At 43.0% G+C, this 24,206-nt stretch overlaps 1 protein-coding gene across 1 annotated transcript in view; it reads right to left on the bottom strand.

Moving 5' to 3' along the window:
- Positions 1 to 24,197, bottom strand: part of piwil2 (piwi-like RNA-mediated gene silencing 2) — a 54,276-nt gene extending 30,079 nt beyond the window's left edge. Inside the window, exons 1-8 of the mRNA XM_041209776.1 lie at positions 24,096 to 24,197; positions 23,144 to 23,261; positions 22,113 to 22,237; positions 19,346 to 19,426; positions 17,938 to 18,051; positions 12,959 to 13,147; positions 10,571 to 10,655; positions 7,263 to 7,352 (exon numbers count right to left, since the gene is read on the bottom strand). Coding sequence (XP_041065710.1) covers positions 7,263 to 7,352; positions 10,571 to 10,655; positions 12,959 to 13,147; positions 17,938 to 18,051; positions 19,346 to 19,426; positions 22,113 to 22,237; positions 23,144 to 23,227 — 768 coding nt within the window. The 5' untranslated portion in view covers positions 23,228 to 23,261; positions 24,096 to 24,197. The remainder of the gene's footprint in view (positions 1 to 7,262; positions 7,353 to 10,570; positions 10,656 to 12,958; positions 13,148 to 17,937; positions 18,052 to 19,345; positions 19,427 to 22,112; positions 22,238 to 23,143; positions 23,262 to 24,095) is intronic.
- Between the last annotated feature and the right edge of the window lie 9 nt (positions 24,198 to 24,206).

Genomic DNA, 24,206 nt, shown 5'->3' with positions numbered 1-24,206 from the left:
GTCTCAATAGTTGTCTGGAGGTTCTCACCAATGGAGCTTCAGTGTGGAGGGGAATAGAGCAGGATCAATCCTTTGTGTCTTAGCCTCTTAGGTTTCGAAATACAGACAAGTTCCACTGAGATGAGGATTCCTAGCTGGATAGTGATAACCACATTGTATTTCAAGCAACGCAAGGAGAGCGCAAGCTTGGCAGTTTTCCCCTTCTCAGTTCATCCCTAACTTAGTTCAAAACAACAAGATCAAAATGTAAAGCTCATCTCTGTCAGGTGATTTCTAGTAAAACACTAAGGCCTTTGCCTTTAAACCAGTTTTCTTTTCCAGCAATTAAAATGATTGCAGTTGAATTAAACAAATAGCTCTTCTCCATATCAGCCATGCTGGTCATGTGATTTCTTTGAAAAGGCATGTTTGCTCCCAGTCCAAGGTCAACTTATGACCTTATTAAAAAAAAATCCAACTCCATTCTCAAGAGTCCAATAATACAATGTCCTTCCAAATTTTAAACTGGAGGCGTCGTTGCATTATTAGTTAAGGAGTCAGTTACTGCAGTAAGGAGAGATGATATCTTGGAGGGGGCATCGAATGAAGCTTTGTGGTTAGCTTAGGTATAAAAAGGGGCAGCCACATTGTTAGGTGTTTATTATAGACCTCGAGATAGTATCTGGGAAATTATGGAGCAAATATGTGCACAATTTGTGGAGGTGTGTAAAAACAATAACTATAGGGTAATTATATTAGGTGATTTCAACTTTCCCAACATTAATTGGGATAGACATAGTGTTAAGGGCTTGGATGGAGTGGATTTCTTGAAATGTGTACAGGAGAACTTTTTAGGTCCATATGGAGAGGGTCCAACAAGGGATGATGCAGTGCTGGACCTAATTCTGGGGAATAAAGCCAGACAAGTGGCTGAGGTTGTGGTGGGCGAGCATTTTAGCGATAGCGACCACAACATGGTACAGTTTAAAACAAAAATACCTGGAAAAACTCAGCAGGTCTGACAGCATCTGCAGAGAGGGATACAGTTGACATTTTGAGTCCGTCTGACCCTTCATCAGAACTAAGACATATAGAAATGAGATAAAATATAAGCTGGTAGAAGGTGGTGGTTAAGGAGCATTCGACAGGGGGCCAGTGATAGGTGGACGCCAAGAAGAGACTGCCAAAGATGTCATAGACAAAAGGACAAAGGGGTGTTGATGGTGGTGATATTATCTAAAGGATGTGCCAATGGGGATATTAAGGGAAGCAAGCTAGTGGCAGATGGCCCTAGTGCGGGTGGGGTGGGGAGAAGGGATCAAAATGGGCTAAAAGGTGGAGATGAAACAATAGATCAAAATAAATTTTAAAATAGATTTAAGTACAGTTTAAGAAATAGACAAGTTGCAAAAAAATGTTTTGGACTGGGGGAGAGTGGATTTTAGTAAAATAAGGCAGGATCTGGCCAAAGTAGACTGGGGAACAGTTACTTGTGGGGAAATCTACAGAGGAACAGTTAGGGGGAGGGGGTGTTCAAAAAGGAAATGGGGAGGGTACAGGATCAACATGTTCCCTCTAGGGTGATAGGAAGGAGTAACAAGCCCAGAGAACCATGTATGACCAGAGATATTCAGGTTACAATGAGAAGGAAAAGAGAGGCTTTTAGCAGGTACAAGGGAAGCAAATCAGCAGAGGCATTAGTGGAGTACAGAAAGTGCAGGGTGGAGCTTAAGAAAGCAATTAGGAGAGCAAAGAGAGGATATGAGAAAGTTCTGGCTGGTAAAAGTAGGGAAAATCCCAAGATATTTTATAAGTATATCAGTGGGAAGAGGATAACCAGGGAAAGAGTAGAGCCCATAAGGGACCAAGGGGGCAATCTATGGGTGGAGCCAGAGGACATCAGTAGCGTATTGAATGAATACTTCACAACCATCTTCACCCAAGAGAATGAGGATGAAGGTATCGAACTCAGGGAGAGAGACTGTGAGGTTCTTGAGCAAATTGATATAGGGAGTGACAAGGTATTGGAGGTGTTGGCAGGCTGAAAAGTGGACAAGTCTCCAGGCCCGGATGATTTATGTCCCAGACTCTCTTACCTTATTTACCGTACACCAATTTGCATGTGGCTCAGGTAATAATTCAGAGATTATTATCCTCGAGGTTGTTTTTTTAAATTCACCTCTAACAGCTCATACACCCTATGCAGAACCTCTTTCCTAGTCTTATCTATGTCTTGGCACCCACATGGACCACAATAACTGGATCCTTCCCCTCCCACTGCAATTTCCTCTCGAGCCCTGAGTGGATGTCCTGAACCCTGGCACAGGATAGGCAACAATGCCTTTTGTACTCTTGCTCTTGTCTGTAGAGAACTGCATCTAATGGCCTGACTATTCAGGCTCCTACACCACCACGTTCCTATTTACTCCTCCACTGAATGGCTTCCTGTACCATGGTCCGCCCACCTTGCAATCCCTGTTCTCAACCGGACAAACTGCAAGAGCCACAAGCCTGTTGACAACAGCAAGGGCTGAGGCTCCTCCACTTCTATCTTTTGGGTCTCCATAACTGCCTCACCCTCAGTCACATCGTCCTGTTGCTGACCATGGACCAAACCAGACAACCCTAATCGAAGACATGTGATTGCCTTCTGGAACAAAGCATCCAGGTAATATTTTAAATCCAGTTTCAAAGTTTCAAAGAGAGAAGAGTGGATCTAAGACTAGAAATTTAAACTTATATAAGGGCAACTATGTGGGCACGAAAACTGAGCTAGCTGAAGTGAACTGGGATACAAGGCTAGAGAATAGATCAATAGAGTAGCAGTGGCAGACATATAAGGGGATATTTCAGAATAAGTATATTCCTACGATAAAGAATACTTCTAAGGGGAAGGCCCACCATGCGTGGTTAACTAAAGTGGTTAAGGAAAGCGTCAAATGTAAGGAGAAAGCTATAACTGTACAAAGATGAGTGGCAGAACAGATGATTGGTCAGAATATAAAGAACAGCAGACAATGTCAAAATGATTAATCAGGGGAAAGAAATTAGAGCATGAGAACCTATCTGAAAATGTAAAAAGAGTAATTAAATTGAGTATTGGTCCTTTAGAGAGTGTCAGCGGGGAGTTAACAGTAGATGATTAGGAAATGGCGGATGAAATTAACAAATATTTTGTTTCTGTGTTCATTATGGACGATACAAAAAACATTCCAGTAGTAGTTGTAAATCAGGTAGTGGGAGGGAAAGAGGAATTTGGTGAAATTGCCATCACTAGGGAAGCAGTACTGAGCAAACTGATGGAGCTGAGGGCTAACAAGTCTTTGGGCCCTGATGTACTTCATCTTAAAAGAGGTGGCTAATGAAGTAGTAAATGCGCTGGTGTTCATTTTCCAAAATTCACTAGATTCTGGAAAGCTTCCATCAGATTGGAAAACAGCAAATATAGCCCTCTATTCAAGAAGGGAGGGAGGCAGAAAACAGGAAACTACAGGCCAGTTAACTTGACGTCTGTCATGGGGGAGTTGTTAGAATTGATCATTAAAGTTATAGCAGGGCACTTAGAAAAACCCAAGGAGTCAGGAAGAGTGAGCGTGGTTGTGTGAAAGGGAAATGATATTTAACCAATTTATTGGAGCTCTTTGAAGGAGTAACATGCGCTATGGGAAAAGGGTAGCCTGTACACGAACTGTACTTAAATTTTCAGAAGACATTTGATAAGGTGCCACATCAAAGGTTATTGCAGAAAGTAAAAGCTCATGGTGTAGTAGGTAACATATTAGTCTGGATGGAAGATTGGCTGGCTGGCAGAAAACAGGGAGTAACATAAATGGGTCTTTTTCTGTTGGCAGGATGTAACGAGTGGAGTCCCACAGAGGTCTGTGCTAGGGCCTCAACTTTTTACAATTTACTTCAATGACTTAGATGAGGGGTGCTAAATTTGCGGATGACACAAAGAGGTAGGAAAGTATGTTGTGAAGAGGACATAAGGAGGTTGCAAGTGGATATAGATTGGTTGAATAAATGGGCAAAGATCTGGCAAATGGAGTTTAATGTGGGAAAACGTGAATTTATTCACTTTGGCAGGAAGAACAAAAAAAGCAGTGTATTACTTAAATGGAGAACAAGTCCAGAATTCCGAGGCATCTAGGTCTTCTAGTTCATGAGTCACAAAAAGTTAGTATGCAGGTTCAGCAAGTAATTAAGGTGGCTAATAGAATGTTATCCTTTATTATGAGAGGAATTGATCATAAAAGGATGTTATGCTTCAGTTATACAAGGCATTGGTGAGACTGCATCTCGAATGCTGTGTGCAGTTTTGGTCTCGTTTTTGAAGCAAGGATGTAAATGCGTTAGAGGTGGTTCAGAGGAGGTTTACTAGATTGATACCTGAAATAAGCGGGTTGTCTTATGAGGAAAGGATGGACTGACTGGACTTGTTTCCACTCTTAGAAGAGTGAGGGGTGGCTTGATTGAAGTGTATAAGATCCTGAATGGTCTTGACAAGGAGGACGTGCAAAGGATACTTCCTCTTGTGGGTGAATCCAGAACGAGATGGCACTGTTTTAAAATTAGGGTCATCCTTTTAGGACAGACATGACCATAAGACGTAGGAGCAGAAGTAAACCATTCGGCCCATCAAATCTGCTCCACAATTCAATGAGATCATGGCTGATCTGATAATCCTCAACTCCACTTTCCTGCCTTTTCCTCATAACCCTTGATTCCCTGACTGATTAAAAATCTGTCTATCTCAGCCTTGAATACACTTGATGACCCAGCCTCCATGGTAAAGAATTCCACAGATTCATTACCTTCTGAGAGAAGAAATTCCTCCTCATTTCTGTCTTAAATGGGCCACCCTTTACTCTGAGATAATGCCCTCTGGTCCTGGACTCTCCCAAAAGGGGAAACAACCTCTCAGCATCTACCCTGTAAAGCCCCCTAAGAATCTTGTATGTTTCAGTAAGGACGCCTCTCATTCTTCTAAACTCCAACGAGTACAGGCCCAACCTACTCAACCTCTCCTCATAAGGAAATCCCTCCATCCCTGGGATCAACCTTGTGAACCTTCTCTGGACTGCCTCCAATGCCACCATATCTTTCCTTAGATAAGGGGACCAAAACTGTTCACAGTATTCTAGGTGTGGTCTAACAAGTGCCTTGCATAGTTTTAGCAAGATGTCCCTATTTTTATACTCCATTCCCTTTGAAATAAATAAATAAATGAGGATAAATATTTCCTCTCAGAGGGTTGTGCGACTTTGGAATGCTCTGCCTCAGGTGTTGGAGGCGGGATCATTGAATATTTTTAAGGCAGAGGTAGATTGATTCCCTTGCCTAACAAGAATAGAAGGTTATGGGGGGATAGATGGGAATGTGGAATTTGAAACACAATCAGATCAGCTACGATCGTATTGAATGGCAGAGCAGGCTCGAGGGGCCGAATGGCCTACTCCTGCTCCTATTTCTTATGTATACCGCCCTCCCCCCTTGATGCATTGTAGTGTCTGTAGCTTGACTTCCAGCTCACTGACTCTGAGCCAAAGCTCCTTGAGCTAGAGACACAGACTGCAGATGTGGTTGCTGTGGATCCATCAGCATCCACAAAATGTGGCTACAACACATTACCTGACCTACCACCTTTATTGTGTGTTAATTAATTTATATTTCTTAATTTATAACTAATAAACTCTACTGCTAATCAGTTTTACTACTATTAGTAAACCTTCCAGCTACAAATAAAACCTTACAATGAATAATAACTTACCTGAATTTTGAAGTATAGACATGAAAAATACACACCAACCAGTCAACTATCTATTTCTTATGACAGTACTTAGATTTTTCTCAGAACTTGGCCGATCTGCCCTGGAGCCACAGACTGAGCTCTGAGCTGCTTTATCCGGTCCGCCATGCTCTCCTCTCACGCTGCTTCATCTGATCCACTGCTCTCTACTCTCACGCTGTTTTATCTTGTCCATCTCTCTCTCCTCTCGCACTGCTTTATCTGGTCAGTCACACTCTACCATTTCACACTGCTTGATTTGGTCTGCCGCTCTTTCTCCACACTGCTTTAACTGGTCCACTGTTCTCTCCCCCAGCTTTTTTATCTGGTCTGCCGCTCTCCCCTCTCCAGCTGTTTTATGTGATCCACTGCGCTCTCCTCTTGTGCTGTTGTGTCTGGTCAGCCACTCTCCCCTCTCACATTACTTTATCTGGTCCATGTTATCTGGTTACTCTGGTTTATTTGGTTACTATTACTGAGACCAATTAAAAAAAAAACTGAATTAATTTCTCCACATATACAGTGGGATCTGAACTCAGGTTGTCTGGATTGTTAGCCCAGGCCATTCGTCCAATAACATAACAAACAAGATTACTCTGGCCCCAATTTTGGAGATAACATCCAGTGAGTTCATCCATTTAAACAGATATGCTCAAAGTACTCCCACTCTGGGCTCTGATCTCTTTTTTTGTTCAGTCTTTCTCTAGTTTACCAATACTGCTATGGCCAGTGTTCCCTGGTCCTTGCTCTGATGTCCATGTTATAAATACAGTCCCCACAGCCTTCATTACATTTGTAGAAATCCAAAATACCCTCTCTCCTACTCTGCCACAAGGTCTCAAAATTGAAAAACTCCTTCTCCTCTTCCATCACTCTCCTGGAAATTATTGGGTTTTTGTATCTTAATCCTGAAGTCACCTAACCCACACCTCTTTGACTTATCTAATTAGACTGGTGGTGTCCTCTAGAACACAGTCTGGTGTTTCACTTGAGTTTTTCAATAAAAGGTTGGGGCAGGTTCATTAGAGATGTTCAAAATTTTGATTTTAACCAAGTAGACAGGAAGAAACTGTTTCCGCCACTAGGAGGATAGGTAACCAGTGATTTATGATCTTTAGCTAAAGACTTATGGGGGAAGATGAGAATTTTTTTTGCACAATGAGTTATGATGATTTGGAATGTATTACTTGAAAAGAAGGTGGCAGCAGATTCAATAGTAACATTGAAAAGGGAACTGAATGTGTACTTGTATCAGAGAAATTTGCAAAGTAATTGCTAAGACAATGGGAGTGAAAATAAATGGATAGTTCTTTCCAAGAGCTAATACAGGCACCACCTGCTGAACGTCTTCATCATAGAATGAGGAGGCCAAAGTTTCCATATCACTGTTACCGCAAATCAAACATCACTACCTGCCCACAACATTGAGTGACACCAGTTAGTCAGCGTTCTACTAATGACAACAAAATAGGAAATCAGCAGAACTGCTACTTGCCCTCATTGCACGGAAATCCTTCCTCATCTGGTCAGGTATCCCAGTCATGAACGACAGCTCGGGCACGAGAAGGATCTCACTGTGGATAAGCTGTGGATAAAAATAGGTAAAGGCTAAATTTATGAATTCCACTTTTGCATTGAGACTAGCTTACCCATAGGAAATAATCAGTCTCCAGTTCTACACTTAGTGGGAAATTCCAATCAGACATACTCTTACTAGTGAAAAACTCAGCAGGTCTGGCAGCATCGGCAGAGAAGAAAAGAGTTGACGTTTCGGGTCTTCATGACCCTTCAACAGAACTGAGTGAATATTAGGAGAGGGGTGAAATATAAGCTGGTTTAAGGTGGCGGGGTGGGGGGCGGTAGTGGTGTGGTTGTAGGGACAAGAGTAGGGACAAGCAAGCAGTGATAGGAGCAGATAATCAAAAGCTGTCACAGACAAAGGAACAAAGAGGTGTTGAAGGTGGTGATATTATCTAAATGAATGTGCTTATTAAGAATGGATGGCAGGGCACTCAAGGTACAGCTCTAGTGGGGGTGGGGTGGAAAGACTAGCAGGGCATACAAGATTTAAAAATAATGGAAATAGGTGGGAAAAGAAAAATCTATATAAATTACTCGAAAAAAACAAAAGGAAGGAGGAAGAAATGGAAAGGGGGTGGGGATGGAGGAGGGAGTTCAAGATCTAAAGTTGTTGAATTCAATATTCAGTCCGGAAGGCTGTAAAATGCCTAGTTGGAAGATGAGGTGTTGTTCCTCCAGTGTGCGTTGGGCTTCACTGGAACAATGCAGCAAGCCAAGGACAGACATGTGGGCAAGAGAGCAGGGTGGAGTGTTAAAATGGCAAGCAACAGGGAGGTTTGGGTCTTTCTCGTGGACAGACCGTAGGTGTCCTGCAAAGCGGTCGCCCAGTTTATGTTTGGTCTCTCCGATGTAGAGGAGACCGCATTGAGAGCAACGAATGCAGTAGACTAATTTGGGGGAAATGTAAATGAAATGCTGCTTCACTTGAAAGGAGTGTTTGGGCCCTTGGACGGTGAGGAGAGAGGAAGTGAAGGGGCAGGTGTTGCATCTTTTGCGTGGGCATGGGGAGGTGCCATATGTAGGGGTTGAGGAGTAGGGGGTGATGGAGGAGTGGACCAGGGTGTCCCGGAGGGAACGATCCCTACGGAATGCCGCTGGGGGGGGGGGGTGAAGGGAAGATGTGTTTGGTGGTGGCATCATGCTGGAGTTGGCGGAAATGGCGGAGGATGATCCTTTGAATGCGGAGGCTGGTGGGGTGATAAATGAGGACAAGGGGGACCCTATCATGTTTCTGGGAGGGAGAAGGCTTGAGGGCGGACGTGTGGGAGACGGGCTAGACACGGTTGAGGGCCCTGTCAACGACCGTGGGTGGAAAACCTCGGTTAAGGAAGAAGGAGCACATGTCAGAGGAACTGTTTTGAAGATAGCATCATCAGAACAGATGCGATGGAGGCGAAGGAACTGAGAGATTGGGATGGAGTCCTTACAGGAAGTGGGGTGTAGTCGAGGTAACTGTGGGAGTCAGTAGGCTTGTAATGGATATTGGTGGACAGTCTATCACCAGAAATTGAGAGAGAAGTCAAGGAAGGGAAGTGTCAGAGATGGATCATGTGAAAATGATGGAGGGGTGGAGATTGGAAGCAAAATTAATACATTTTTCCAGGTCCCGACGAGAGCATGAAGCAGCACCGAAGTAATCATCGATGTACCGGAGAAGGAGTTGTGGGAGGGGGCCGGAGTGGGACTGGAACAAGGAATGTTCCACATACCCCATAAAGAGACAGGCATAGCTGGGGCCCATGCGGGTACCCATAGCCACATCTTTTATTTGGAGGAAGTGAGGAGTTAAAGGAGAAATTGCTCAGTGTGAGAACAAGTTCAGCCAGATGGAGGAGAGGAGTGGTGGATGGGGATTGTTCGGGCCTCTGTTCGAGGAAGAAGCTAAGGGCCCTCAGACCATCCTGGTGGGGGATGGAGGTGTAGAGAGATTGGACGTCCATGGTGAAGAGGAAGCGGCTGGGGCCAGGGAACTGGAAATTGTTGATGTGACATAAGGTGTCAGAGGAATCATGGATGTAGGTGGGAAGGGACTGGACAAGGGGAGAGAGAAGGGAGTCAAGATAACAAGAAATGAGTTCCGTGGGGCAGGAACAGGCTGACACGATTGGTCTACTGGGACAGTTCTGTTTGTGGATTTTGGGTAGGAGGTAGAACCGGGCCATCTGAGGTTGGGCGACTATCAGGTTGGAAGCTGTGGGAGGAAGATCTCCAGAGGAGATGAGGTCAGTGACAGTCCTGGAAACAATGGCTTGATGTTCAGTGGTAGGGTCATGGTCCAGGGAGAGGTAGGAGGAAGTATCTGCGAGTTGACGCTCAGCAACAACAACAGCACCACCCTTGTCAACGGGTTGGACCTGAGACTGCAGTAAGTTCAGAGAGAGACAGATTCGAATGGGTGAGAGGAGCAGAGAAATTGAGACTACTAATGTCACACCGAAAGTTCTCAATGAAAAGATCAAGAGAAGGTAAGAATCCAGAGGGAGGGGTCCAGGTGGAGGGAGAATATTGGAGGTGGGTAAAAGGATCCGTTGAACAGGGAGAGGACTCCTGCCCAAAGAAGTGAGCACGGAGACCAAGAGGGCGGAAGAAGAGTTCAGCATCGTGCCGATCCCAAAATTCATTGAGATGAGGGCATAAGGGTATGAAACTAAGGTTTGCTGAGCACTGAATGTTCAGCGTCGGAGAGGGGAAGGTCAGGGGGTTCCAGCATCCGCAGATTTTTGTTTTTATACTCTTCCCAGTGCTATGCAACGGGCAAACACATGATGGCAATACATAAGGCACAGAAATTAATCATATACATGCTTCACAAAGGATTTCAAACCTTGGAAAGCAAGTTTGGAAATGGTTCCAGGGATGAGGAACTTCATTACATGGAGAGCCAAAATAAGCTGAGGGTTGTTCTTCCAGGGAAATTTCATAGAGGCAATTAAAATCATGAATGGTTTTCAAAGACTAAATAAGGAGAAACTGTTTCCAGTGGCAGGAAGGCCCATAATCAGAGGACATAGATGTCAGGTATTTGACAAAAGAGCCAGAAGTGACATTTTTTGTTACATATTGGGTTGTGATAATTAGGGATGCACTTCCTGATAGGGTTGTGGAAGCAGACTCAGTAATAAATTTCAAGAGAATTTGGTGAATACCTGAAGCTGAGTAAAGAGCAGAAAAGTGGGACTAATTGGATGACTCTATCAAGGATTCTATGATCCTATCTTGTACCTGTCCCTGCGGTCCATACTTCTGCTTTGGTCGATATACGAGGAGAGGTTGGTTCAAGTCCTGAATGGTAATCCCATAGGTTTTGCTGCAATTGTAAATTCAACATATCAATGATGGCACCTTAATACCACTGAAGCAATGAGTGAAACAGTTCACCTTTACTTCACAGGTTAGATTCATGGATAATGTCCCAGACACCACCAGCACCAACCCTGGGTGTATCCTCTCCCACTGGCAAGACAGACCCAGCAGTGGTGGCAGCACAGTAGTATACAATCTGGAGGGAATTGGCCTGGGAGTCCTCAACGTCAAATCCGGACCCCATTAAATCTCATGGCATCAGGTCAAAAATGGGCAAGGAAACCTCCTGCTGATTACCATGTACCACCCTCCTCAGTTGATGGATCAGTGCTCCTCCATCTTGGACGAAGCACTGAGGTTGGCAAGGGTGCATACATAGCTGCTCGGCTGGCTCTGTGGCAGGTGGTGAGGGAACCAAGTGGGAAAAATATGCTTGATCCTCACAAACCTGCCTGCCACAGATGCATCTGTCCATGACAGTATCGGTTAGAGTGACCACCACACAGACCTTGTGGAGATGACTTCCCGTCTTCACACTGATGCCCTCCATTGGGCCGTGTGGCACTACCATTGTGCCAAATGGGATAGATTTCAAACAGATCTAACAATTAATATCAGAGAAAAAGTACATCAGAAACTCAAGGGACTGAAATCCAACAAATCCCTGGGACCTGATGGCCTACATTCCTGGGTTCTAAAATAAATAGTTGCAGAGATAGTGAATGCACTGGCTATGATTTTCCAAAATTCCCTAGATTCTGGAATCATCCCAGCAGACTGGAAGTTAGAAAGTTGGTGCCACCGCTATTCAAGAACAGAGAGACAAAGGAAACAAGGAACTCCAGGCCAGATAGCCTGATATCCATCATCGGGAAAGAGCTAGAATCTATTATTAAGGAAGTCTTAACAATGCACTTAGAAACACAGTATGATTAGAACAAGTCAACATGATCTTCAAAAGGGAAATCCTAATTGACAAATCCAATAGAGTTTTTGAGGGTGTAACTGGTAGGATAGCTAAAGGGGAAGCCAGTACATGTAGTATGCTTGGATTCCAAAAGGTATACAATAAGGTGCCATAACAAAGATTACTTAATACTTAGATATAAGACTCAGAGTTGGGGGTGATATATCAGCATGGGTAAAGGATTGGCTAATGGACTGGAACCAAAAGTAGGCATAAATGGTACATCTCAAGATGGCAGGCTGTGACTCACAGAGTGCTGTAAAGATCATTCCTGGGTGTAAGCTATTTACAATCTATATGAATAAATGAGACAGAAAGATAAAATGTAACATCTCTAAGTTTGTTGACAATACAAAGCTGGACGGGAATGCAGGTTCTGAAGAGGACACAAACAGGCTGCAACGAGATATCAATAGGTTAAGTTAACATACAAATTAGGAGTAGGAGTAGGTCATTTGCCCTCTCAAGCCTGCTCTGCCATTTAATAAGATCATGGCTAATCTGAACGTGACCTCAACTCCACATTCCCCCTACCCCAGATAACTCTGACTCCCATGTTGTGAGTGGGCAACAAGATGGCAGATGGAGTATAATGTGTGGAGATGTGAGGTCATTCACTTTGGACATGAGAACAGAAAAGCGGAATATTTTTTAAAAGGTATGAAACTTCTAGATGTTGATGCTGAGAGAGACCTGGTGTACTCATGCAAGGAACTCTGGAAGTTAGCATGAAGGTAGAGCAAGCAATCAGGAAGGCAAATAGCATGTTGGCCTGTAATGCAAAGGGGCTGGAATACAAGAATGAGGAGCCTTTGCTATAATCTTCCAGGGCTTTGGTGAGGCCACACCTGGAGTACTAATGTACTTGCATTGAGGCAGTACAGTGAAGACTGAGCAAATTGGACCTATATTTTCTGAGATGAGATCTCATACACGATTCTGAAGGGGTTTGACAGGGTGTAGACAGAGTTTGTTTCCGCTGGATGGGGAAGCTATGTCTCAGGGCACAGTCTCAAGATAAGGGGTCAATCATTTAGGACTGAGGTGAGAAGAAATTTCTTCAAAGGGTTGTGATCTTCTGAATTCTCTATCCCACAGGGTTGTGGATGTTCCATCGTTGACTATATTTGAGGCTGGGATAGACAAATATTTGGTCTCCTAGGAAATCAGGGGATATGGGCAGTGGGCAGGAAAGTGGAGTTGAAGCCCAAGATCAGGAAAGATGTTCTGAATGGTGGGGCAGGCTTGGTGGATCGTATGGTTTGCTCCTGCTCCTATTTCTTGTGTCCCTGTGCACATGAACTGTCACTCTTTATTTTGCTAACTAAACTCCTGCTAACCTGTAATAGTCACAAAAGGTAATATCTCTGCCATCCGCCATCTGAAAGCAGCTTGTTGGAGCCTTGTCCCAGTCTATGTCGTCGATGCGGTAGGTGCGATTGTTGTACTTGGTCATTATGATGCTGCCCACCAACTGTTTTGTACAGTCATCCTGGAAATTCTCGCTGCTCCTCTGGTATATAGCCTGCCTGGAAAGAAAGGTAACACATGGGCTGGAGTGAACAGGAGGAAAAAGATCTCAACTAGAGTATGGAACTCACCATAGGGAATATTAGAGCAAAATGACACAGATGTATTAACAGGAGCGAAGGAATAGAAGAGCATGCTGATAGGGTGAGGTCAAGATGATTGGGAGGAGGCTTGTGTGCAGCATCAACACCAGTGTGAACCCATTGGGTCAAACGCCTTGTTTCTGTGAACTCCCAGAGGGGAGTTCATACATTGCACAGAGTTTGGAACAGATGACCAGCATGGTGGTGGTGATGGTGGGTGGGTGCCAGATGGGGAAGAAACAGAGTGTGTGAAATAAGAAACCTGAATGAGTTTCAGGAAGGAAGCTAGTTACGATTCTTGTCAACACCTGGGAGTCAGAGATATTAGAAATACACCAAATGGATACTCTGGATAGATGGGAGATGGATCAAAGGTCTCCTCCAGTTTCAAAGTGTGCTACTAACCCGGCATCATTACAATGGAACACAGTCATGGAGCATACACAAAGCTGTCACAAGAGGTCATTCAAGGCCTTAGCTTGCTTTGCCATTCAATTTGATTGTGATTGATGTGCACCTCAACCCCATTTTGTTGCTGTTATTCCATATCACTCATTACCTTTACAACAATTTTGAGATTTGGCTTCAAAGGTCTAATGGCCCCCACGGAGTTTTGGGAGAGAGTTCCACTACCTTTTTTATGAAAAGTGTTCCTTGATTTTACCCATGAATGCAGTCCATGTCCAAATGCAACAAGACCTGGACAATATCCAGGCTTGGCTGACAAGAGGCAACTATCATTCATGCCAGGTGCCACATAAGTGCCAGGCAATGGCCATCCCCAACAAGAGAGAATCTAAGCATCACTCCTTGGCATTACCATCACTGAATCGCCCGCTACTGATATCCTGGGAGTTACCACTGACCAGAAATTGAGCTGGACTAGCACTGTGGCTACAAAAGCAGGTCAGAGGCTGGGAATCCTGCTGTGAGTCACTCACCTCCTGACTCCCCAAAGCCTGTCCACCATCTACAAGATACAAGTCAGGAGTGATGGAGTACTGTCTACTTGCCTGGATGAGTGCAGCTCCAACGACACTCGAGAAACTTGACGCCATCCAGGACAAAGCAGCTTGATAGGCACCCCTTCCACAGGCATTCACTCCCTCCACCACCAATGCACAGTAGCAGCAGTGTGCACCATCTACAAGATGCATTGCAGGAACTCACCAAGGCTCCTTAGACAGCACCTTCCAAACCCACGACTGCTACCATCTAGAATGACAAGGGCAGCAGACAGATGGGAATACCATCACCTGGAAGATCCCCTCTGTGATGTTTATGTTTAATTTTTATGCTTTTTTGTAAAAGGACATTTTAGTTAAAAAGAATTGTTATATGAAACCTGCCAGTACGGTGTTCTAGTCTCGAAGATATTGCCCTCTGGTGGTGAATAAGGTTTTGGTTTCTGGTGGAGAATAAGGAATAAAGGAATCTTCTGTTTTTCACACAGGAAGTTGGAGTTCAGAAGCAGATAGCTGTATGTGTACTCTTAATTGTTAAGAAGGGACAAAATACTTCAAATGATGATGAGATGGGATCATCATTATTAGGGGCTTGAGGATGTTGATCCAACTACTATGGACTTTGTAGTTTATGTTGAGCAAATGGAACAGTTTTTCATGACCAATGAGATTGAAGAGGAAAAGCAGGCCTCAGTGTTTCTTACAGTCATCGGAATGAAAAATTTCACTTTACTGAGAAATCTCATTGCTCCTGACAAGCCAGCAGATAAAAGCTTTAAAGAGCTTGTGGACGTTCTGAGAAAAAGCACTTCGATCCCAGACCAGCAATTATTGCCCAGACATTCAAGTTTCACTGTAGGGAACGGCATGAGAGTGAGCCATTATCCCAGTTCCTGGCTGAGTTGAGAAAATTAGTGGAACATCGTGACTTTAAATGTTATCTGGAAGAAGCGTGCGTGATCGCTTGTTCTGTGGACTAAGAAATGAAAGAATTCAGCGTAGATTGTTAGCAGAGCACTGAAGAAAGCGTTTGAGATTGTGCAAAGCATAGAAGTGGCAGAGAAACAAGCTGGCGATTTGAAAGCGCATCCTAACAATGCCAAAGTTAAAATAGTAGATTTGAGCTGACTCTGTAAGACAGCTCAAAAACAGAATTACCTGGAAAAACTCAGCAGGTCTGGCAGCATCGGCGGAGAAGAAAAGAGTTGACGTTTCGAGTCCTCATGACCCTTCGACAGTTCTGTCGAAGGGTCATGAGGACGCGAAACGTCAACTCTTTTCTTCTCCGCCGATGCTGCCAGACCTGCTGAGTTTTTCCAGATAATTCTGTTTTTGTTTTGGATTTCCAGCATCCGTAGTTTTTTTGTTTTTATCTCTGTAAGACAGCTGTTTGTTATGGGGAATCAGAGTTGTTATTCCTGCAAAATTCCAAACACGAGTGTTAGAAGAACTTCACCTCAGTTACATGGGAATTGTCAAAATGAAAGCATTAGCTCGTCCACATGTATGGTGGCCACACCTGGATAAAGACATCGAAGGCATATGTGATTGCCTTCCATGCTAAGAAATGAAATCTTCTCCTGCACCTGCCCCATTAAATCCGTGGGCTTGGCCTGACCACCCATGGCAGAGACTTCATGTGGACTTTGCAGGCCACTTATCGGGCATATGTTTTTAATTGTGGTGGATGTCCACTCAAAGTGGCCTCATGATATTCCCATGAAGTCGACTACTCCAGCAACATTGATGCTCTTCGGAATATGTTCACTACTTTTGGATTGCCGGAACAGATTGTGTCTGACAATGGCACACAGCTCACATCATGCGAATTTCAAACATTCCTGAAAAAAAATGGGATCAAGGAGATTCTCATCTCGCCTTACCACCCATCCTCAAATGGTGAAGCGGAGCACTTTGTCCAGGTATTCAAAATGGCCATGTTGAAGGGGAGGATTGGAAGTTGAAACTGAAGACCTTTTTGATGATGCATCATAACACTCCACATTCAACAACAGGCGTATCTCCTGCTGAGCTGATGTTTGGAAGACGACTGTGTACCAGAATGGATTTGCAAGGAAAGATTGGTTCAAGGCAACTTGATCAGAAAAGGTCACATGACACAAGTAAACCAGCTCGTGAGTTTAATCTGGATCAGTCTGTTTGGATCCAAAATTACTGTGGAACATCAAAGTGCCTCCTGGGATGAGAAGCCAAATTCAAGAAACCAAATTTCCAAGGATCTCCAGTCACAGTGGAGGATTCCTGGGAAACATCTGCTTCAGTTGGTGAAACTTTGGTTCAACTGACAAACCTGTAGCACCTGTAGCTGCAACTTTTGAACATGAAAAGAAACAAATGGAACAGCAGAACCTTCCATTTCTAGGCAAACAAACTAAGATACCTAAGGCAACACTCCTCTCTAGATCAAAGCAAATCTGCAAACAGCCTGAATGATTTGTTCATGGCTAAAGGGGGAGGTGTGATGTTTGTGTTTAAGGTTTATGTTTTTTGTAAAAGGGCATTTTAGTTAAAAAGAATTGTTATAAAAAACCTGACAGTAGGGTGTGGTAAGCCCCGGATGTAATGGCCTCTAGTGGAGGATAAGGAATAAAGGAAGCTTCTGTTTTTTAAACAGGAAGTTGGAGTTCAGAAGCAGATAGATGTGTGTTTTCTTAATTGTTAAGAAGTGACAAAATACTTCACTCTCCAAGCCACTCACCATCTTGACTTGGAGATATATCACCGTTCCTTCACTGTAATTGGGCCAAAATCCTGGAACTCCCTCCCTAACAGCACTGTGGTACCTACACCACATAAACTGCAGCGGTTCAAGGCAGCTCACCACCACCTTCTCAAGGGCCATTAGGGATGGGTAATAAATGCTGGCCTAGCCAGAACGCCCTCATCCCATGATGAATAAAAGACAAATGACTGAGCTCTAATCTTACGAAGTCTCCTTTGTGTTGATTCTTCACTGGGGAGACAATAATGTAGTAGTATTGTCCAGAGACCCAGGGTAATGCTCTGGGGATCTGGGTTCGAATCCCGCCATGGCAGGTGGTAGAATTAAAAGTTTGTGCCTATGAAGCCATTGCCAATTGTCATAAAAACCCATCTGGTCTTTTAGAGAAGGAAATCTGCTGTCTTTACCTGGTCTGACCTACATGTCACTCCAGATCCAAAGCAATGTGGCTGACTCTTAAAAATTCAGGATGGGCAATAAATGCTGGCCTAGCCAGTGACGCCCACATCCCATGGATAAATTTTTTAAAAACTAGGGAATCAAGTTCTTTTCTCTAGCCTAGCAAATCCTTGTTAACACTTTAAACAGCTCCGTCAGGTCACCCCTTAATCTTCCCTACTGAAGGGAACACAAGGTCAAGTTTTTGCAAGCTGACCTCATAAGATAGCCCTCGAAGAAACACTGAATTCAAAGATAAAACCATTGGCAGTGGAAGAGAGAAGAAATCGAAAGCCATGTATGCTGATGGAATCTCTCCCGGCTTTGTAGCTTCAATGTTGCCCACCTGCTTCCCGAGGGTTAGTGAGTATTGAGAGTCAAAAAGCAAATACTTAAGGCAGGAGGATTCAACATGACTAAGTAAAGCTTGGCTGGAGGTGAAGAAAGCAAATACATTGGATGAAGAGATCATACTACCATAAACCCAAGTTACAGAGAGCACACCTTGGAGCAACAAATTGTAATACGTTAAACATAGATGAACATAAACCGATACTCACATAACATCAATTACAGAATCATTACGGATTACTTTATGAGACACATCAATGAGTAACATCAATCCACCATCTGTCCTTCGAATGCTTGCTGAGTATCCTGGCCATATCTGCAGCCTGAACAACAGAAACTCCCCTTAGACACACAAATGAACAACTGCACATAGTCCTTGGGCAAACCAAACCTGAAAAGTCCACATTGGTTGTCCATCTCTAGTTACCTGCTTTATCTTATTTAGCAGGCTCCCTTACCTCAAGCTTTACTGTAACTGTACCTGTATCTTTCTTGTAACATCCAGAACTGCAAACAAAATTCAAACTGCAGGCTAACTAATGGTTTAAATAAATTCAACATCACTACCTTGTTTCATATTCAATTCTCCACACATGAAACCCAGAGTCCTGTCTGCCTTCTTAAAAGTCATTTCTACCTTCTCTGCCACCTTTCAAGCTCTAAATTTGTACTTGACCCCCCGTTCTGTCTTAGTATTTCAGGTATTTTTGATTTTCACTGTACATTTCCTCCCAAAACGAACTAGTTCACATCTCTCTGCATTAAACTGCAGTGTGCCACTTCCTCGTCCACTCAGCGAAGCTATCCGTGTTCTGCAACTTCTTGCACTCCTTGCGGTCAGAGGGCTGAGAAATGAGCATAGCTCTTCTGATGTGTAAGGTGAAAGCTTCACTGAGGAGGTGTCTAGTTCACTGTATTGAGCATTTCATGGGGTTCTACTGAAAAATAAGCTACCAGTGGGGCCAGGGAGGCAGGGGAGTTGGGGATGTGGAAGATGGAAAAATCGTTCTTGATTGACAAGAGACTTGAAGGGTATAGTGGGTAGGAAGGAAAGTGGAGTCGAGGCCACAATCAGCCATGATCTGATTGAATGGCAGAGCAGGCCCAAGTGGCCGAATGACCTAATCCTGCTCCTAATACGTATATTGGTATGTTTGTTTGTAATTGGCTCTCTCCTCCAGAATAGCCTCGCTAATTTGTTGTAACAAGGTTGTTACCCTGTTCCTTTTCTAATGTTTAGAATTACATTTAATATCATCCTGCCCTCATATACTGGTCCAGCTCTTAAAAAATCTCCTAAATTTCGCTAATTTCTTCCTTAAATTCCTGGAGATTCTGGGATGCATCCCACCTAACTCAGGGACTCACTGGACATGAAAGCTGATGAACATTAGTCAGTCATCTTTTCTTTTTTCCCCAATATTAAGCAATTTATTTACAAAATATTACATTTTACATCAAGACCAGGTCACAACTGATGCAAAAGCCACTATTCCCTGCAAGACTGGATTGTTCCATCTCAAATTACACAACACTCGTCCCAAAGGTCTGGAGGGGGCCATAATGAGGTCTTGGTAGCTTTTTGGAAACTGATAACGTGTCATTAATCACACTCACCTGTATTGAGGGAGAACAATAGCATTTGTTGGGTCATAGAAATTTCGTCCAACCAATTTTAATTCCAAAATCCTCATTGCTCTGCACAGAAAAAGAACAGGATATTCAATACAAAACACTGTTAACATGGTCCAGCTATTCCCATGTAATATACAATGAAATAAAGCTCAAGGAAACTTGAAATCAAATTATGAGATCAGTCACATTGCTCACCATACAAGTCACCACCAAAACACACTTACTGAAAGCCCATGGAAACACAGCCTGGTAATGCACTTGGGCCTATATTCTATTCTTTGCCTTCCCTCTGTTCTTTCCTGCAGAGCCTCTGCTGCTGTGGTAAATCATTCTAGTATTTCTCTTCATTTCTCGGCTACAGCAATAGTCCCTCATACTTCCTTCCCATGTCACAAAACTAGTCTAAGTGTGAATTGTTTAGTTTTTGAACATGAAGTAAGGGATACAAGTTCCAACTGAGGGATGGCAAGATAATGCAAATTAAGAGATACGAGCACTGTTTGAGGGTTGGGGAGGGATAATACAGGTCAAGAGGTACGGGCACGATCAAGAGTTGGGAGGAGTGTAACTTGAGTCAGGGTTAACAAACACAAATTGAGGGTTGTGGCAGTTATGCAAGTCAAGGATGCAAGCCCCGATTGAGGGCTGCTGGGTCAAAGGCTCAACCTGCTTCTCCAGAGTGGCTCCAGGCCTGTTCGAAACATGCCAGGTTTCTTTGCTCAAAATCAGGTTTCAATTCAGCCCTGCTCAAGTTCAGTAACGTCCTTTCCATTATGGAGTGGACTCAGGTCACCCGATAGTTAAATCTTCCTGAACAATGAATGGGTGATTGTGTCTTTTTCATGTTATGATCCTGTTAGGGACCAATAACATTTAAGGAAGACATCCAAACATCCAGCAATTAACCAACAGAACTATGCCACAAGAATTTACATTTTTAAACAAAACCAAACTTGCTTGTATTGAAAGAGAAATTAAACAAAGCAAGCACCGCCAATTTAACACTATTGCTTATAAAGACTTATGCTATAAACTCAGTTCTTCATTTTACTTCCGTCAAGAGTTTTATCTTAAGAAATCTTCTACACAGCTCTTTCCAAGCTAACTATTGAAGCTGACTGCTTTGTGTCACAAGGCTCTGTGAAGACCACTGTTGATTTCTTCCACCAGATGTATGACAGAGCAAAACTTCCAGCTGCTTTTCCCTCATGAAATCTAAACTGAGATAGAGCCCCAGCCACATTCCACACAGTGAACGATGAAGTTATTATTTTCTCTAATATAAAAACAGAAAATGTTGGAAAAACTCAGCAGGTCTGGCAGCACCTGTGGAAAGAGAAAGAGAGTTAACACTGAGCCTGTACGGCTCTTCTTCAATATTTATTAATATTTTCTCTGTTTGAAGTGCAGGCTTAACTGACTAAGATCTATTTTCTTTGACTTTCCCAACTCAGTGAGCTGTAGCCTATACCTAAACCAAATGTGCAACTGCCTGTCTTCCCAAACTGAACTGCCTGCTTCTGTAAATGCATACAGATAAATTAAACAAAAGAACCTTAAAACCAAAGCTGCACCATGAATCAATGTCTCTTCAGCAATGTGGCATGCTTTTTCAAACAGAAATGCAAACAAGTTATTTTACCTTTAACACAACCTTTTGCTCTGCAACCCACAGGAATAATTTATTATGCTAATGGAGTTTTATGACTCTTTCTCTAAATTCCCTGGGTCCACAAAGAAACTACATGTTTACAAAGATTTCCTTTCTTTTCATCTGGACTTTACAGACATAATTTAAATATATAAATGAAGTAAGGGCAGACCTTCTTGCTCTATTAGGATAGAAGAGCCCTTGTTGATGATGGCTTTGACCCTATTAACTCTGACCTTGAAGATACACAGGTTACCTTTTAAGTGAAATCGACTCTAACTGCGTTTACATCAGCGTTATTACTAGTTTCTCAGGATTTTCCATTTATCTTATATCTAACACTTGAATTCCTGAAACGAAAAGTTATATTCTAAAAGGTATGAATTATGAACTAGATATTTGCAATGCATATTTCTCCAAAGCTTCAGCAGACACTATTTAAACCCTTTAGCGAGATGAAACCGGAATGAAACACAAAATTGTTGTACTTCATGGACAGATAAATATACAGAGCAACGACGATCAGAATCATATTATCCAATCAATATGATTTGTCCTCACAATACAAAGTCATGAACACACTATACTATACCTATCAGTTGGTCATCATGCTTCATGAAACAAAATGACTTCTAACTCCCCTCCAGCTTCCTAACCTTGACTCTCATCCCAACTCTGGCGAGCTTCTGTTAAAAAACATGTGTTATGCTTTCTGTCTCAATTTTATCTCTCAACCTGAGGTAAGATGCCTGCAGCAGACAGCCTCTCGAAGCACTAGGAACTGACTCTCCAACGCAATCAACAAGACAGGTTTATAAATTACTTGCTTTTAATCTTTGCGGAATCAAGCTTAAAGCCTGGCAATTAGTAGTCTAATCACCTTTCATGTTCGGTACTCTTTTTAACCAAAAAATTATACAAATACACTTTGCTTTAAAAACCCAACATTTAAATGCAACTCTTGTTCAAATTATCTCTGCAGAAAATGGATTTTTAAAAAATCCCGAAGAGGGAAAGAAAAAAAAAGGATATAAATGAAGAAAGAGAGAGCTGTCTATGATAAGCTGTTTATACACGGAGACAGGACAGCCATATTACCTTCTGAATACCACATTGTAGTAGGGGATGCAGAGATCAGAGTTTGGCTGCAGAATCTTGGTCAATTGAATTTTGATATCCACCTGTGTGCTGTCAGTTTTTCTTTGCGATTTGAGAACGACCACCTAACACGAAACACTAAATTAAGATCTTGGCTTCAAATAAGGCACAATTTGGGACGATCCGGCTTCAGGGTGGTTTCTCCAGCATTTAACTCTGGATCAATACCTTAAAGTGAAGCTCAAAACCGAGCTGGTTTCAAAAACACAAAATACTTCAGATGCTGGAAATCTGAATTAAAACAGAAATTGCTGGAAATACTCAGCAGGTCAGGCACCATCAGCGGAGAGTGAAACAGGTTGATGACCCTTCATTAGAAGAGGGCAGACAGGAGCTTAGTTTAGTGTCTCATCTGAAAGTCAGCACCTCCAACAGTGAAGCGTACCTTCATTACTACACTGAGAACGCTGGACTGGATTATGGTTCAAATCTTTGGAGTGGGACTTGAACCTGTGATCTTCTATCTCAGTTGGCACATTTCTTTTTCATTAATTTATGGTATGTGAGCATCACTGGCAAGGTGAGCATTTACTGCCAACCCTAATCACCTTTGATAAGGTAATGTTGAGCCACTTCCATGAATCGTTGCTAGTGTAGCTGTTTGGTACAACTGAGTGGCTTGCTCTGCCCATCCAGTGAATTGCCCATCCAATGGATCTGAAGTCACATGCAGGCCAGGCTAGGTGAGGATGACAGATTTCCTTCCCTGAAGGACATGAGTGAAGCAGATGGATTTTTAAGAGAATCTGCTAGTTTCATGGTCGCCACAACTGATACTAGCTAATTATAGATTTAATCCAATGAATTCAAGCTTTCAGCTGCAATGGTGTCTCCAGATCTTTAGTCCTGTATTACTCGTCCTGTATAGCCATGATGCTATGATACACGTAGCCGCTTTAATTGAGGGATTCAAACGTTGATCAATAAACATGACGCTCTACAATGAATGTAAATATAAAAGCTGAGCATACCTCAGGTAGTTTCACAGGCAGATAGAGTATGGTGCCATCAAAAGCAGTGACTTTTCCAGTAACTGGCTGATGCTCCTTCAACATTCCATAGCGTATGTTCCGACATTCTACATTAGGACTGAACCGAACAGCAATGTTTCTTTCAGTGAAGTAAATTAAAGCTAGTACACTCAGTGAATCTCCGCACTAATAATGGTCCCGCTTACAGTTGGACACCTCATTAGTGTAATCATAGCTGAATACATAACCTTTAAATATGGACGTCACTTCTTTAATCGTGGGCTACAAACTGAGAATTAAGCTATTCATATACCAGGTACAATGGTATAATGTTCTGCCATATCCTGTATTCTTTTAATCTAAGTACAGCCTATGGAGCTTAGTCCCACACTTGGGCTGTGTCCAGATGTTTAAATGCCAAGCTGCTGCATTAGCTTTGGAACAGGCAGCCATCCAGGGGTGTCCAACCTTTCAGAACATGCGTCAGAACTTGAAAAGGCAATTAAGGAGTGAGCCATATTTGATGAAAGAGTTCATTTACAAGGAAACATGGGCCTAAATCAACAGTGCTCATGCTGAAATTTGAAATTTCTTTCTTCCTTTGCAACTTCCGTCCTTTACCATTACAATACCTGTGTCTGTTATTTATGTCTCTCCTTCGCCCTGTTCCTTTTCTATCTCTTTCTACTCTTCTGTTTTTACCTCAAAGGCTGCAGCGTTTGTGTCTCTTCACTGTAATGCAAGCCTTAACGGGACGGTGGCGTTTATTCCTAGGACTTTCCAGTGAACATGAAACCCATTTGTCCAAAAGGCCCCAATGCTGAAAACAAAACGCAGGGGGTTCACACCTAATGTCAGCCCCAATGCCTGAAAGGTAAACGCACAATATCGCAGTGTGTAAATGCAGCTGCTCCCAGCTCCCACAGAACATGCACAGGCTGAAGTCATATACCTGAAGGTGACGTGGTACTGATAAACAGCCTCATTTCTACAGTGTATTTTGGTAAGGTTTACTGCCAGAGGTATGGACGTTCCTGATGACCCCTTCTTCACAACTGGCTCC

This window comes from Carcharodon carcharias, chromosome 17 (assembly GCF_017639515.1).
Source record: "Carcharodon carcharias isolate sCarCar2 chromosome 17, sCarCar2.pri, whole genome shotgun sequence".
NCBI lineage: Eukaryota > Metazoa > Chordata > Chondrichthyes > Lamniformes > Lamnidae > Carcharodon > Carcharodon carcharias.
This window is presented reverse-complemented; position numbering and strand designations above follow the sequence as displayed.